General features: G+C 58.3%; 1 protein-coding gene across 4 annotated transcripts in view; it reads left to right on the top strand.

Annotated features, from left to right (window-relative positions):
• Nucleotides 1-13,480, top strand: part of celsr3 (cadherin, EGF LAG seven-pass G-type receptor 3) — a 58,790-nt gene that overhangs the window by 42,648 nt on the left and 2,662 nt on the right. Inside the window, exons 21-35 of one of the 4 annotated variants that reach the window (XM_069189578.1) lie at nt 2,798-2,947; nt 3,067-3,247; nt 3,497-3,664; nt 4,449-4,575; nt 4,708-4,914; nt 5,273-5,447; nt 5,588-5,700; nt 5,896-5,975; nt 6,560-6,686; nt 7,276-7,395; nt 8,138-8,235; nt 8,582-8,682; nt 10,136-10,309; nt 11,059-11,256; nt 11,347-12,400. In XM_069189578.1, the coding sequence (XP_069045679.1) occupies nt 2,798-2,947; nt 3,067-3,247; nt 3,497-3,664; nt 4,449-4,575; nt 4,708-4,914; nt 5,273-5,447; nt 5,588-5,700; nt 5,896-5,975; nt 6,560-6,686; nt 7,276-7,395; nt 8,138-8,235; nt 8,582-8,682; nt 10,136-10,309; nt 11,059-11,256; nt 11,347-12,400 (3,073 nt within the window). Of the gene's footprint in view, nt 1-2,797; nt 2,948-3,066; nt 3,248-3,496; nt 3,665-4,448; nt 4,576-4,707; nt 4,915-5,272; nt 5,448-5,587; nt 5,701-5,895; nt 5,976-6,559; nt 6,687-7,275; nt 7,396-8,137; nt 8,236-8,581; nt 8,683-10,135; nt 10,310-11,058; nt 11,257-11,346; nt 13,033-13,480 lie in introns of those variants that run through there. The other 3 variants (XM_069189580.1, XM_069189579.1, XM_069189581.1) reach the window with 3 other exon arrangements.

A 13,480-nucleotide genomic window follows, 5' to 3' on the forward strand; every position in this document is an offset into this window, starting at 1 on the left:
GGTTATGGCAGAGGCACAGGTGTGTACGGTACTGGAGGGGGTTATGGCAGACTCACAGGTGTGTACGGTACTGGAGGGGGTTATGGCAGACTCACAGGTGTGTACGGTACTGGAGCGGGTTATGGCAGACTCACAGGTGTGTACGGTACTGGAGCAGGTTATGGCAGAGGCACAGGTGTGTACGGTACTGGAGCAGGTTATGGCAGACTCACAGGTGTGTACGGTACTGGAGCGGGTTATGGCAGACTCACAGGTGTGTACGGTACTGGAGGGGGTTATGGCAGACTCACAGGTGTGTACGGTACTGGAGCGGGTTATGGCAGAGGCACAGGTGTGTACGGTACTGGAGGGGGTTATGGCAGAGGCACAGGTGTGTACGGTACTGGAGGGGGTTATGGCAGAGGCACAGGTGTGTACGGTACTGGAGCAGGTTATGGCAGACTCACAGGTGTGTACGGTACTGGAGGGGGTTATGGCAGACTCACAGGTGTGTACGGTACTGGAGCGGGTTATGGCAGACTCACAGGTGTGTACGGTACTGGAGGGGGTTATGGCAGACTCACAGGTGTGTACGGTACTGGAGCGGGTTATGGCAGACTCACAGGTGTGTACGGTACTGGAGGGGGTTATGGCAGACTCACAGGTGTGTACGGTACTGGAGGGGGTTATGGCAGAGGCACAGGTGTGTACGGTACTGGAGCGGGTTATGGCAGACTCACAGGTGTGTACGGTACTGGAGGGGGTTATGGCAGACTCACAGGTGTGTACGGTACTGGAGCGGGTTATGGCAGAGGCACAGGTGTGTACGGTACTGGAGGGGGTTATGGCAGACTCACAGGTGTGTACGGTACTGGAAGGGGTTATGGCAGACTCACAGGTGTGTACGGTACTGGAGCGGGTTATGGCAGACTCACAGGTGTGTACGGTACTGGAGCGGGTTATGGCAGACTCACAGGTGTGTACGGTACTGGAGCGGGTTATGGCAGAGGCACAGGTGTGTACGGTACTGGAGGGGGTTATGGCAGACTCACAGGTGTGTACGGTACTGGAGCGGGTTATGGCAGACTCACAGGTGTGTTCGGTACTGGAGCGGGTTATGGCAGAGGCACAGGTGTGTACGGTACTGGAGCGGGTTATGGCAGAGGCACAGGTGTGTACGGTACTGGAGGGGGTTATGGCAGACTCACAGGTGTGTACGGTACTGGAGGGGGTTATGGCAGACTCACAGGTGTGTACGGTACTGGAGCGGGTTATGGCAGACTCACAGGTGTGTATGGTACTGGAGGGGGTTATGGCAGACTCACAGGTGTGTACGGTACTGGAGCGGGTTATGGCAGAGGCACAGGTGTGTACGGTACTGGAGGGGGTTATGGCAGAGGCACAGGTGTGTATGGTACTGGAGCGGGTTATGGCAGACTCACAGGTGTGTACGGTACTGGAGGGGGTTATGGCAGACTCACAGGTGTGTACGGTACTGGAGGGGGTTATGGCAGAGGCACAGGTGTGTACGGTACTGGAGCGGGTTATGGCAGAGGCACAGGTGTGTACGGTACTGGAGCGGGTTATGGCAGACTCACAGGTGTGTACGGTACTGGAGCGGGTTATGGCAGAGGCACAGGTGTGTACGGTACTGGAGCGGGTTATGGCAGACTCACAGGTGTGTATGGTACTGGAGCGGGTTATGGCAGAGGCACAGGTGTGTACGGTACTGGAGCGGGTTATGGCAGACTCACAGGTGTGTACGGTACTGGAGCGGGTTATGGCAGACTCACAGGTGTGTATGGTACTGGAGCGGGTTATGGCAGACTCACAGGTGTGTATGGTACTGGAGCGGGTTATGGCAGAGGCACAGGTGTGTACGGTACTGGAGCGGGTTATGGCAGACTCACAGGTGTGTATGGTACTGGAGCGGGTTATGGCAGAGGCACAGGTGTGTATGGTACTGGAGCGGGTTATGGCAGACTCACAGGTGTGTATGGTACTGGAGCGGGTTATGGCAGACTCACAGGTGTGTACGGTACTGGAGGGGGTTATGGCAGAGGCACAGGTGTGTACGGTACTGGAGCGGGTTATGGCAGAGGCACAGGTGTGTACGGTACTGGAGGGGGTTATGGCAGACTCACAGGTGTGTACGGTACTGGAGGGGGTTATGGCAGAGGCACAGGTGTGTACGGTACTGGAGCGGGTTATGGCAGAGGCACAGGTGTGTACGGTACTGGAGCGGGTTATGGCAGACTCACAGGTGTGTACGGTACTGGAGCGGGTTATGGCAGACTCACAGGTGTGTATGGTACTGGAGCGGGTTATGGCAGACTCACAGGTGTGTATGGTACTGGAGCAGGTTATGGCAGAGGCACAGGTGTGTACGGTACTGGAGCGGGTTATGGCAGAGGCACAGGTGTGTACGGTACTGGAAGGGGTTATGGCAGACTCACAGGTGTGTACGGTACTGGAGCAGGTTATGGCAGAGGCACAGGTGTGTACGGTACTGGAAGGGGTTATGGCAGACTCACAGGTGTGTACGGTACTGGAAGGGGTTATGGCAGACTCACAGGTGTGTACGGTACTGGAGCGGGTTATGGCAGAGGCACAGGTGTGTACGGTACTGGAAGGGGTTATGGCAGACTCACAGGTGTGTACGGTACTGGAGCAGGTTATGGCAGACTCACAGGTGTGTCCAGTAAGTGCTGAGAGTTACTGCAGTGCAAACAGCTTGACTGTTCTGGCGCGGGGCTTCTGCAGGGGTGAGATTCCCGAGCTGAACTCACCTGCGCGCGTGTGTGTGTGTGTGTTTCAGTGATGAACCTGGACCGTCTGGAGAACCACACACACGTTCGGCGGCGGTTCCCCCGGTACCACGGCAGCCTGTTCCGTGGCCAGGTGCTCTGGGACCCCCACACACACATCGTGCTGCCCCCCGCCGCCCTGGTGCCCCCCCGGCATACAGGTGAGCGTCTTGCGGACAGACTGAGGAGCGAGGTGGCCGTCCTCCTGCTTGTATCTCTCCCTGGACCTCCTGGAGCACGAGTGATCCGCCGCCTCTGACATTTCTCCCGTCTTCCTCAGCTCCTCCCTCTGCAGCCCCCGCCCCCATGGGCGTCCCGGCCAATGAGACGGCGGAGGCCCCCGCACTGAAGCGCCGTGGGTCGCCACCCGAGCCGCCAATCACCGTCGTCATCCTGCTGATCTACCGCAGCCTGGGGGCCGCGCTGCCCGCCAAATACCACACCGACCGCCGCGGCATCAGGTCTGTCCCCCTGCCCCTCTCTCTTCCTGTCCGCCCTCCTGGTCTCGGACAGAAACACGGATGCCAAGTCCCTCGACCGCAGGATCTCGGTAGCGATGTTTCAGCAATGATGACATGGTGCATCACTCAATGTCTCATGAGTGCGCAGGACGGGAGGGCTGAGGCTGGAAGGAAGATAAACTCTGTGAATAATGACTCTGACATCGTGCTGGCTCTCTCTCTCTCTTTCTCTCTCGTGTCGGTGTCCAGGCTCCCCAAGCACCCGGTGATGAACTCCCCCGTGGTCAGTGTGTCGGTGCTGAACAACCAGGCGTACGTCACAGGCCCCCTCGACTCCCCCCTGCTGCTGGAGTTCCGCCTCCTGGAGACGGCCAATCGCAGCAAGCCGCTGTGTGTGCAGTGGAACCACACCAGCCCGTGAGTGTGTGGGTGGGTGGGGACTGGGCGTCGGCGTGGGCGGGGTGTGGTGGTGAGTGGGGGGCGTGGTCGTAGGTGGCGGGTGTGGCATCGCAAGGAACAAGCTGAGGGCTGCTTGGGGGTGGGAGTGGGTGTGGAGGCAGGAAGTTGGAGTATGTGAGAGTGGGTGTGGGTGTGTGAAGTTAATGAGTAAATGTGCGAGTCTGCATGTGAATGTGTGCGGGGGTGTCTGTAGTGTGTGTGTGTGCTGTGTTGTGTAGCAGTGTTGCTAGCTGGGTATCAGTTGTCTCTCTGTGTCTCTGGTATGTGCTGCGTCGTGTATTACACAGTGTGTGTAGCAGTGCATTATTGGTACCTTCCTGTGTCTGCAGTGTGTGTACAGTGTTGTGCAGCAGTGTGCATAGCTGTGTATTAGTTGTGCTTCTTTGTGTGTAGTGTGTGTGCTGTGTTGTGCTTAGCTCTTTGTACAACAGTGTGTATAGCTGTGTATCAGTTGGGTCTCTGTGTCTACAGTGTGTGTGTGTTGGGTTGGGTTGTGTTGTATAGAGCTCTGTGTACAGCAGTGTGGACAGCTGTGCCTGTGTGTCTGCAATGTGTGTGCTATTTTGTGTAGGTCTGTGTCTGCGCTGTGTGTGTTGTTGTGTAGGGCTGTGTCTGTGTGTGTGCGGTGTGTAAAGCTGTGTGTGTTGTGTTGTGTAGGGCTGTGTCTGTGTGTGTGCAGTGTGTAGAGCTCGGTGTACAACAGTGAGTGCAGCTGTGTCTGTGTGTCCCTGTGTATCTGCAGTGAGGAGCCCGGAGGCTGCTGGACAGTGCGGGACTGCAGCGTGGTCTTCAGGAACACCACCCATGTGCGCTGCCAGTGTGCCAAGCTGGGCACCTTCGGGGTGCTGATGGACAGCTCCCAGCGAGAGGTACCGCACCCCCAGACTCGCATCACAGCTCTTAAGTCCCCCCTCTCTCTGTGTTGCCGTCTTCACCTCCTCTTGTTTCCTGTCTGCCCGGTACTGCAGTGTGTGACTCTCTCTCTCTCTCTCGCTGAGCAGCAGCTGGAGGGGGATCTGGAGACCCTGGCCGTGGTGACGTACTCGTCTCTGTCCGTGTCCCTGCTGGCCCTCCTCCTCACGGTGTCCATCCTGTCCTGCCTCAGTGGCCTCAAGTCCAACACGCGCAGCATCCACTGCAACATGGCGGCTGCCATCTTCCTGTCCGAGCTCGTCTTCCTGCTGGGCATCAACCAGACCGAGCAGCAGGTCTGTGCCTCTGCCCTGGCTTTCTGATTGTCCATCTGTCTTTTTTTTTCTGTCAGTCAGAGGTTCAGATCCTGTGCACAGTGCCAGTGTGCTGCAGTGTGTAACCCTCTCTCTCTTCCCCCTCAGTTCCTGTGCCCAGTGACGGTGCGCTGCAGTGTGTAACCCTCTCTCTCTTCCCCCTCAGTTCCTGTGCCCAGTGACAGTGCGCTGCAGTGTGTAACCCTCTCTCTCTTCCCCCTCAGTTCCTGTGCCCAGTGACGGTGCGCTGCAGTGTGTAAACCTCTCTCTCTTCCCCCTCAGTTCCTGTGCCCAGTGACGGTGCACTGCAGTGTGTAACCCTCTCTCTCTTCCCCCTCAGTTCCTGTGCACAGTCATCGCAATCCTGCTGCATTATTTCTTCATGGCCACATTCGCCTGGCTGTTTGTTGAAGGGCTTCACATTTACCGCATGCAGACGGAGGCGCGCAACATCAACTACGGCGCCATGCGCTTCTACTACGCCATCGGCTGGGGCGTGCCCGCCATCATCACCGGTAAGCTCCTCTGCCACACCAGTGCAGGGGCCCGATGGGCACTCGGCAGAAAGACGTTCTCCCTGAATACTGCCAAATCACTCTGGTCTTTTCCCTTCCCTTTTTCTGCTCCCTGCCTCCTCCTCCTCTCCCCGTCTCAGGGCTGGCTGTGGGGCTGGACCCTGAGGGTTATGGGAACCCGGATTTCTGCTGGATCTCCGTCCATGATAAACTAATATGGAGCTTCGCTGGTCCCATCGGCATTGTCATTGTGGTACGGATGGCGTCTCTCGCATTTCCTTCTTGTTAGAATATTGGGATCTGTGCTCACCGCTGCCCCCTGGAATGTGTCATGGAATCTGAGGTCACTATTCCCCTCCTGTACTGTGCAATAGGGTTCTTGCTCAGTGGCTCCACCTGGTGGAATGTGTGGTAGGGTCTGTGTTCAGCGCTGCCCCTTGTCTTGCAGATGAATGGCGGAATGTTTCTGATCGTGGCAAGAATGTCCTGCAACCCCACGCAGAAAGAGACCAAGAAACAGTCAGTGGTGTGAGTACCAGCCAGGACTGGGAATTCTGGGCATACTGTGTGAAAGTGGGACAGTGGGTAGAGCTGAGAGAGGGAGGCAGTGTGGGACAGTGGGTAGAGCTGAGAGAGAGAGGGAGGCAGTGTGGGACAGTGGAGAGAGGGAGAGAGGGAGGCAGTGTGGGACAGTGGGTAGAGCCGAGAGAGAGGGAGGCAGTGTGGGACAGTGGGTAGAGCCGAGAGAGAGGGAGGCAGTGTGGGACAGTGGGTAGAGCCGAGAGAGAGGGAGGCAGTGTGGGACAGTGGGTAGAGCCGAGAGAGAGAGGGAGGCAGTGTGGGACAGTGGGTAGAGCCGAGAGAGAGAGGGAGGCAGTGTGGGACAGTGGGTAGAGCTGAGAGAGAGAGGGAGGTAGTGTGGGACAGTGGGTAGAGCCGAGAGAGAGGGAGGGAGGCAGTGTGGGACAGTGGGTAGAGCCGAGAGAGGGAGGGAGGCAGTGTTTGAATTATCTGTGCTTGCTGTCTGAGTCTATTTCTGTGCTCTTCTTCATAGCTTTTCTTTTAAAGATTGTTCTCTCCTTCCTCCTGCTTTCCCCCTGGTGTCTGTGCAGCACTACTGTGCGCAATGCCTTTATCCTGCTGCTCCTGGCCAGCTCCACCTGGCTGTTCGGCCTCATGGCCGTCAATAACAGTGTGCTGGCCTTCCACTACCTCTACACTGTGCTGTGCTGTCTGCAGGTAACCTGTCTCCCTGCCAGGCTACACTCCAGCCTGCTTCTCTCTCTGGCATGAGACCACACAGGTCTAATTCCGAAAAGCACTGCAGTCTTTACAATTTCTACTTTACTGTGTTAAAGTGCTGTGTGTGCGTGCAAGCCCGTGGTACTTTGTAAAGACTGTTCTTTGTGTGTGCTGGTCTGCATTAGCCTATAGTGCCTGTGCTGGTCTGTATCTGTAATGACTGTGCTGTTTGTGTATTGGTCTGCATTACTCTGTAATGACTGTGCTGTGTCTGTGCTTGTCTGTATTACTCTATAGTGACTGTGCTCGTCTGTTTTACTCTAGTGACTGTGCTCGTCTGTGCTTGTCTGTATTACTCTATAGTGACTGTGCTGTGTGTGCTTGTCTGTATCACTCTACAGTGACTGTGCTGTGTGTGCTTGTCTGTATCACTCTATAGTGACTGTGCTGTGTGTGCTTGTCTGTATCACTCTACAGTGACTGTGCTGTGTGTGCTTGTCTGTATCACTCTATAGTGATTGTGCTGTGTGTGCTTGTCTGTATTACTCTATAGTGACTGTGCTGTGCGTGTATTGGTCTGTTTCAGGGACTTGCAGTGCTGCTGGTGTTCTGCCTGCTGAACTCAGAGGTGCAGGAGGCGTGGAAACTGGCCTGTCTTGGCAAGAAGCCCCCAGCAGAGGAGACGGCTCGAGCGCCCCAGATCACTGTAATACCCTGTGACTGTATCGCCACTAACTATTCTGCACATCTCAGTGTTACTCAGTGTATAACTGGCCATTCCCCGTGGGATGACCTGTGTTTTGCACGGTGGTAGTTCATACAGGCTACTCAAAGAACTCGGTTCCAGATTCTTCTGTACGTTGGATTTCACCCCTGAGCTGTGCGCACGATTAGCATTTCAGACTGTGATGAGAGCAGGTACCTGTCCTGTCCTGTTCTCAGCCCTACCCAGCGCACATTCCTGAATTAATGAACACTCTGTATCCTGCTGCCTGGCAGCACTGGGGCTCTGGGTTCAATTCCAGACCTGTGGTGCAGCCTGTGTGGAGTCTGTATGTTCTCCCTGTGTTTGTGTGGGTTTCCTCCCACAGTCCTAAAAGACATGCTGGTGGGTTAATTGGCTCCTGGGAAAACTGGCCCTGGTGTGAGTGTGTGAGCCCTGTGATGGACTAGTGTACTGTCCAGGGTGTCCTGTCTTGCTCCAGTTGCTTGCTGGGATAGACTCTTTCTCCCCCGTGGCCCCGAATTGGACAAAGTGGTTAGGAAAATGGGTGGATGGACGTTTCATGAACAGACTCTAGAAATGAAATTCCTGGTGCTCTTGCGTGACGGGGAATTTGCACAGGTGTAGTGCGAGACCGCCTGGGGACGTCCCGTGCACAGATCACAGGAAGTGTGTTATAAACTGACGATGCACTAACCCGGAGCCGTGGTGTCTGTCTGGCCAGGGTCCGAATCCCTACAACAACGCCTCTCTGCTGGAGGAGAGCGGGCTGCACCGAATCACCCTGGGCACCTCCACCATCTCTTCTGTCAGCAGTGTCAGGTCTGTACACGGAGAGTGGGGGGGGGAGGTTACAGCCAGAGGGATGGGGGAGAGAGCGTAGGGGGTAGGGGAGGCGGGGGGGGGGGGGCAGGAGAGGGAAAGGTCACTGGGAAGGTTGCCGGTGCAAGGCTGGGCCGAAGAGAGTCAAGTCTGTACACAGAGAGAGGGGGAAGAGGGGCGCACACGGAGTTGAGCGAGAGGTTGCGGCCAGGGATTGGGGGGGAAAGGTCACTAGCTGCAAGTTCGGGCTGAAAGCGGCTACAGGGTATCCCCCCGTTCCGCTGTCGTTTGCTCATGAATGTGTCCCCCCCGCTGCCGAAGTAACGCTGCCGTCCTTCTCCCTCAGGGAGAACCTGCTGGCGCGGCAGGGCTGCGGCTTGGAGCACAACCTGCTGGCACACACTGGCGCCACGGACCTCGACGTGGCCATGTTCCACCGCGACGGGGGTGAGCCGCTGGCTGCTGGGCCCAGAGCAGTGTACTGGGCTGCACATCCGCCATCATACAGGGGGATACACTGATACAGGGGCACTGGTGTACTGGGCAGTGTACTGGGCTGCACATCCGCCATCATACAGGGGGATACACTGATACAGGGGCACTGGTGTACTGGGCAGTGTACTGGGCTGCACATCCGCCATCATACAGGGGGATACACTGATACAGGGGCACTGGTGTACTGGGCAGTGTACTGGGCTGCACATCCGCCATCATACAGGGGGATACACTGATACAGGGGCACTGGTGTACTGGGCAGTGTACTGGGCTGCACATCCGCCATCATACAGGGGGATACACTGATACAGGGGCACTGGTGTACTGGGCAGTGTACTGGGCTGCACATCCGCCATCATACAGGGGGATACACTGATACAGGGGCACTGGTGTACTGGGCAGTGTACTGGGCTGCACATCCGCCATCATACAGGGGGATACACTGATACAGGGGCACTGGTGTACTGGGCAGTGTACTGGGCTGCACATCCGCCATCATACAGGGGGATACACTGATACAGGGGCACTGGTGTACTGGGCAGTGTACTGGGCTGCACATCCGCCATCATACAGGGGGATACACTGATACAGGGGCACTGGTGTACTGGGCAGTGTACTGGGCTGCACATCCGCCATCATACAGGGGGATACACTGATACAGGGGCACTGGTGTACTGGGCAGTGTACTGGGCTGCACATCCGCCATCATACAGGGGGATACACTGATACAGGGGCACTGGTGTACTGGGCAGTGTACTGGGCTGCACAACACTGATACAGGGGCACTGGTGTACTGGGCAGTGTACTGGGCTGCACATCCGCCATCATACAGGGGGATACACTGATACAGGGGCACTGGTGTACTGGGCAGTGTACTGGGCTGCACATCCGCCATCATACAGGGGGATACACTGATACAGGGGCACTGGTGTACTGGGCTGTACACCCGCCATCATACTGGAGGATATACTGACATGGGGGGGGCTGTACACTGGTGTACTGGGCAGTGTACTGGGCTATACACCATCTATTATAATAGCATTGAAAGGGGCACTAATTGATACACTGAGCAGTATACTGGGCTGTACACCACGTTTTATACTGTGTGATACCCTGGAAGTTACAGATACTCTTGGATGTACATTGGGCAGTGAACTTGACAGTATTCTCCACCTTCAACTAACGGCATGAGAAAAACTGAGTTAAATACATTAATACTATTCAAGCAAAGTAACTTACCACTGTTACTATTGTCAGGCCCTGAGGAAATCTGCCTTTGGGCCAACCTCACGGGTTCGATTTCTATTAGCAAACTGACCTGAGAGCCTCCTCCAGCCACAGTCCAGCAGTGACACATCGTACACGCCGTCCCGCTGACGCCTCTCTCCGCCCCCCCCTGTCCCAGGCGACGACTCCGACTCCGACTCGGACCTCTCCCTGGAGGAGGAGCGCAGCCTGTCCATCCCCTCCTCCGAAAGCGAGGACAACGTCCGTCTCCGGGGGCGGATCCAGCGCCGGTTCAAGCGCACCAATCACAGCGAGCGCCTGCTCACAGAGCCCGTCCCCAGCGCAGCCAAAGGTGACTCCTCCCTGCTTCCTCCCTTCCATTCGCCAGCCACCACTGGACGCCCCGCCCACTGAAATCTGATTGGTCCACCGCTTTGAGAAATTTCAGTCTCCACCCCCCCGCTCATATCTCATTGGTCCACAAGCTTTGTCATCGGATAAGTATCTAGCTGTTTCTATTGGTGGAGTCCTTGTCATAACCCCACCCACTCCTGCCTATTGAACGTTTCTGTTAAATAAATGATCTAATGTATTAATTACATAGCTCTTACCACCCATGTCAGCTGTCAATGCCCTCATATCATCCATCCTTCGTTCACACTCTTGAGTCAAACAAGACAGTCAACACTTACAATCACACTCGGGTTCGTTTTAAAATTGGAAGGTGTTGTGTCCTTGGGCCCCGGGTTCAATTCTGGACCTGGGGGTGGTGTCTGTGTGGAGTTTGCGTGGTCACCCTATGTTTGCACGGGCTTCCTCCCACAGCGCAAAGACATGCTGGTGTGTTAATTGGCTTCTGGGGAAAACCGGAGTGTGTGTGTGTGTGTGTGCCCTGGGGTGGACTGGTGTCCCGTCCACCTTGTGCCTGTTGCTTGCTGGGATAGGCTCTGGCTCCCCTGCGCCCCTGGACTGGATGCAGCTGTTGGAAGATGGGTGGATGGTGTGTCCTTGCCCCTGCCTGTTCCTGTATCTTCAATTCCTTCTGTCCGTGTCCCCTGTGTCCCCTGTGTCCCCGTGTCCGGCTGCCCGTGCCCCCGGCAGAGCTGGACGGCAACGACCTGCTCTCCTACTGGCCGGCGCTGGGCGAGTGCGAGGTGCGCGCCCTGCAGAAGTGGGGCTCCGAGCGCCGGCTGGGCGCCGACTACAGCAAGGACGCGGCCAACAACAACCACCAGCCCGAGCCGGCGCTGACCAGCGGCGACGAGAACAGCCTGACCCAGCCCCGCCGGCACCGCAAGGGTGAGAGCCCGCCTGCCTGTCTCCCTCCGCCGCCAGACCGCCGCGGCCGGGAAGTAACCAGCCCTTCTCTCTCTCTCCCGCGCCTCCCAGGCATCCTGAAGAACCGCCTGCAGTGCCCCCCTGCCCTGCAGGGCCTGTCGGCGGTGGGCCGCGTGCCCAGCGAGCTCTCCTGGTACCGCACCTCCACGCTGGGCCACCGGGCCGTGCCCGCTGCCTCCTACGGCCGCATGTACTCGGGCACGGGCAGCCTGTCGCAGCCCGCCAGCCGCTACTCCTCCCGCGAGCAGCTGGACTCCCTGGCGCGCCGCCAGCTGTCCCGGGACCCGCTGGGGCGGCAGCAGGGGGTCCCCGGGCTGGGGGGGCGGGGCTCCCGGGACCACCTGGAGGCCGCGGCCAGCCGCCACGGCTCCCGGGAGCACCTGGACCTGTTCCCGAAACGGCGCGAGCCGTGCCGGGAGCACCTGGCCGCGCCGCCGCGCCGCCGCTGGGGCTCCGGGGAGGACCTGGGGGAGGACCTGGGGGCGGGGCCCGCCGGCAGCCGGCGCGGCTCCCAGGACCGACTGGACGCCGGCCCGAGCCGCCACGCCTCCCGGGAGGACCTGGAAGTGGCGGGGCAGCCGGGGGCCGGACTGGGGAGCCTGGGGGGCTCGCGCTCCCAGCTGAACACCCTGCCCCGGGCGCAGGGCTCCCGGGACCACCTGGCGGGGGCGCTGCCGAGCGGCCGCTCGCGGGAGCAGCTGGACCAGGGCCAGAGGCAGCAGCCGGCCTGCAGGGAGTGGCTCAACACCCTGCCTGCCCGGCAGAGGGCCCGCACCGCCTCGGCCTCCCCGCCGCCCCCCTCCCTCGCCCCCTCCTTGTCCCGGGACCAGCTGGAGCCCCTGTCCCGGCGCGGGAGGCCGGAGCCGGCGCCCCCCTGTAGGTACCCCGCCGGCCAGCCCGTCTCCCTGGAGCCCCTGCCCGCGCCCCCCAGCCGCCACCCCTCCAACGAGCAGCTGGACATCCTGTCGTCCATCCTGGCGTCCTTCAGCTCCTCCGTCCTGTCCTCGGCCGGCCACCCCCAGCTGCCCCCCCCGGCCGGGCCCTCCCCCTCGCCCCCCCATTCCGCCACCTCCCGCAGCGTCTCCGAGATCTCCCCCGACTCCGAGTAAGTCCGTCCGCTCTGCGTCTGTCCCGCCTGCTCCCGGTCGGGGCAGGAGCCGGTCTGTTGTGCCCACGCGACGCAGGCCTGTCCTGTTCCGTTTAGAGGCAAAAAGCCCGTGCCCTGTACCCCAGGGGTTCACTGGCACATGGGCGGTGTGTTAAGAACTGTATGCGCTGGACGTGTGTACGTTGGCGTGTATTGGGCATTTACGTGTTCCAGGATGCACATCTACATGATTTAGGTCGCGAACGGGACAATAATGGTGAAAACCCGAGGATGTGGCCCTCTGGGGCCTGAGTGCCGCCACGCTGTCGGCGGACTTCGCCGTGACAGTGGCTCCAGGCCCCCGAGAGGAGGGGCACCTGGGTGGGGAGTTCATGCAGACGGGCAGGCGAACCGCAGGTGCGATTGGCGAATGTGAGACCGCAAGGCCAGAAAGGAAGCTCCTTTTTGGAGGAGAGGAGGCCGTCCAGCACCGTCCAGCCCATTCTGAGCAGTGAGCAGTCAGTTGATCCTAGGGTCTCACCCAACTAATGTTTTGAGAGACGCCAGGGTATCGGCTTCAAGCCCCAATGCCGGGTAGCCTGTTCCATACTCCCACCGCCCTTTGTGTGAAGAAGTGCCTCCCGTTCTCCGTTTTGAAACGCTCCTCCCTGTAGTTTCCGCACCCCCCGAGTCGTCTGGCTTGTGTTTCAGTGTTCATTCTGAAGAAGTTGACTTTGTTGGGGCCTTTGAGGATATTTTTTCAATACCTTCAATCATCTTCACTGTGCAGCAGTGCAGGATGTTCCCTCCCGAAACTCTGTCTGGCTGATCTTCTCTAGACTGATTCCTTCACTCAGTAAAGTTTTGCAATGTGGTGAACAAAACTGTACACACTTTTCTGAATGAGGCTGCACTAATGCATGGTGCTGTTGGTACGTTTGCCACACCCCAAGACTGAGACAATGTCGGGGTGTTGACACCACAGTAGTATCACCAGAGCTGCCACAGTCCCTGAAACGGCTTCACCTCTCTAGCCTGTGTCTGTGTCCGAGGGCGTGTGTATTAACGTGCTCGTGCACGTGACCTCTCTCCACCACC

Source organism: Lepisosteus oculatus, chromosome 4 (genome assembly GCF_040954835.1).
Source record: "Lepisosteus oculatus isolate fLepOcu1 chromosome 4, fLepOcu1.hap2, whole genome shotgun sequence".
NCBI classification, from domain to species: Eukaryota; Metazoa; Chordata; class Actinopteri; order Semionotiformes; family Lepisosteidae; genus Lepisosteus; species Lepisosteus oculatus.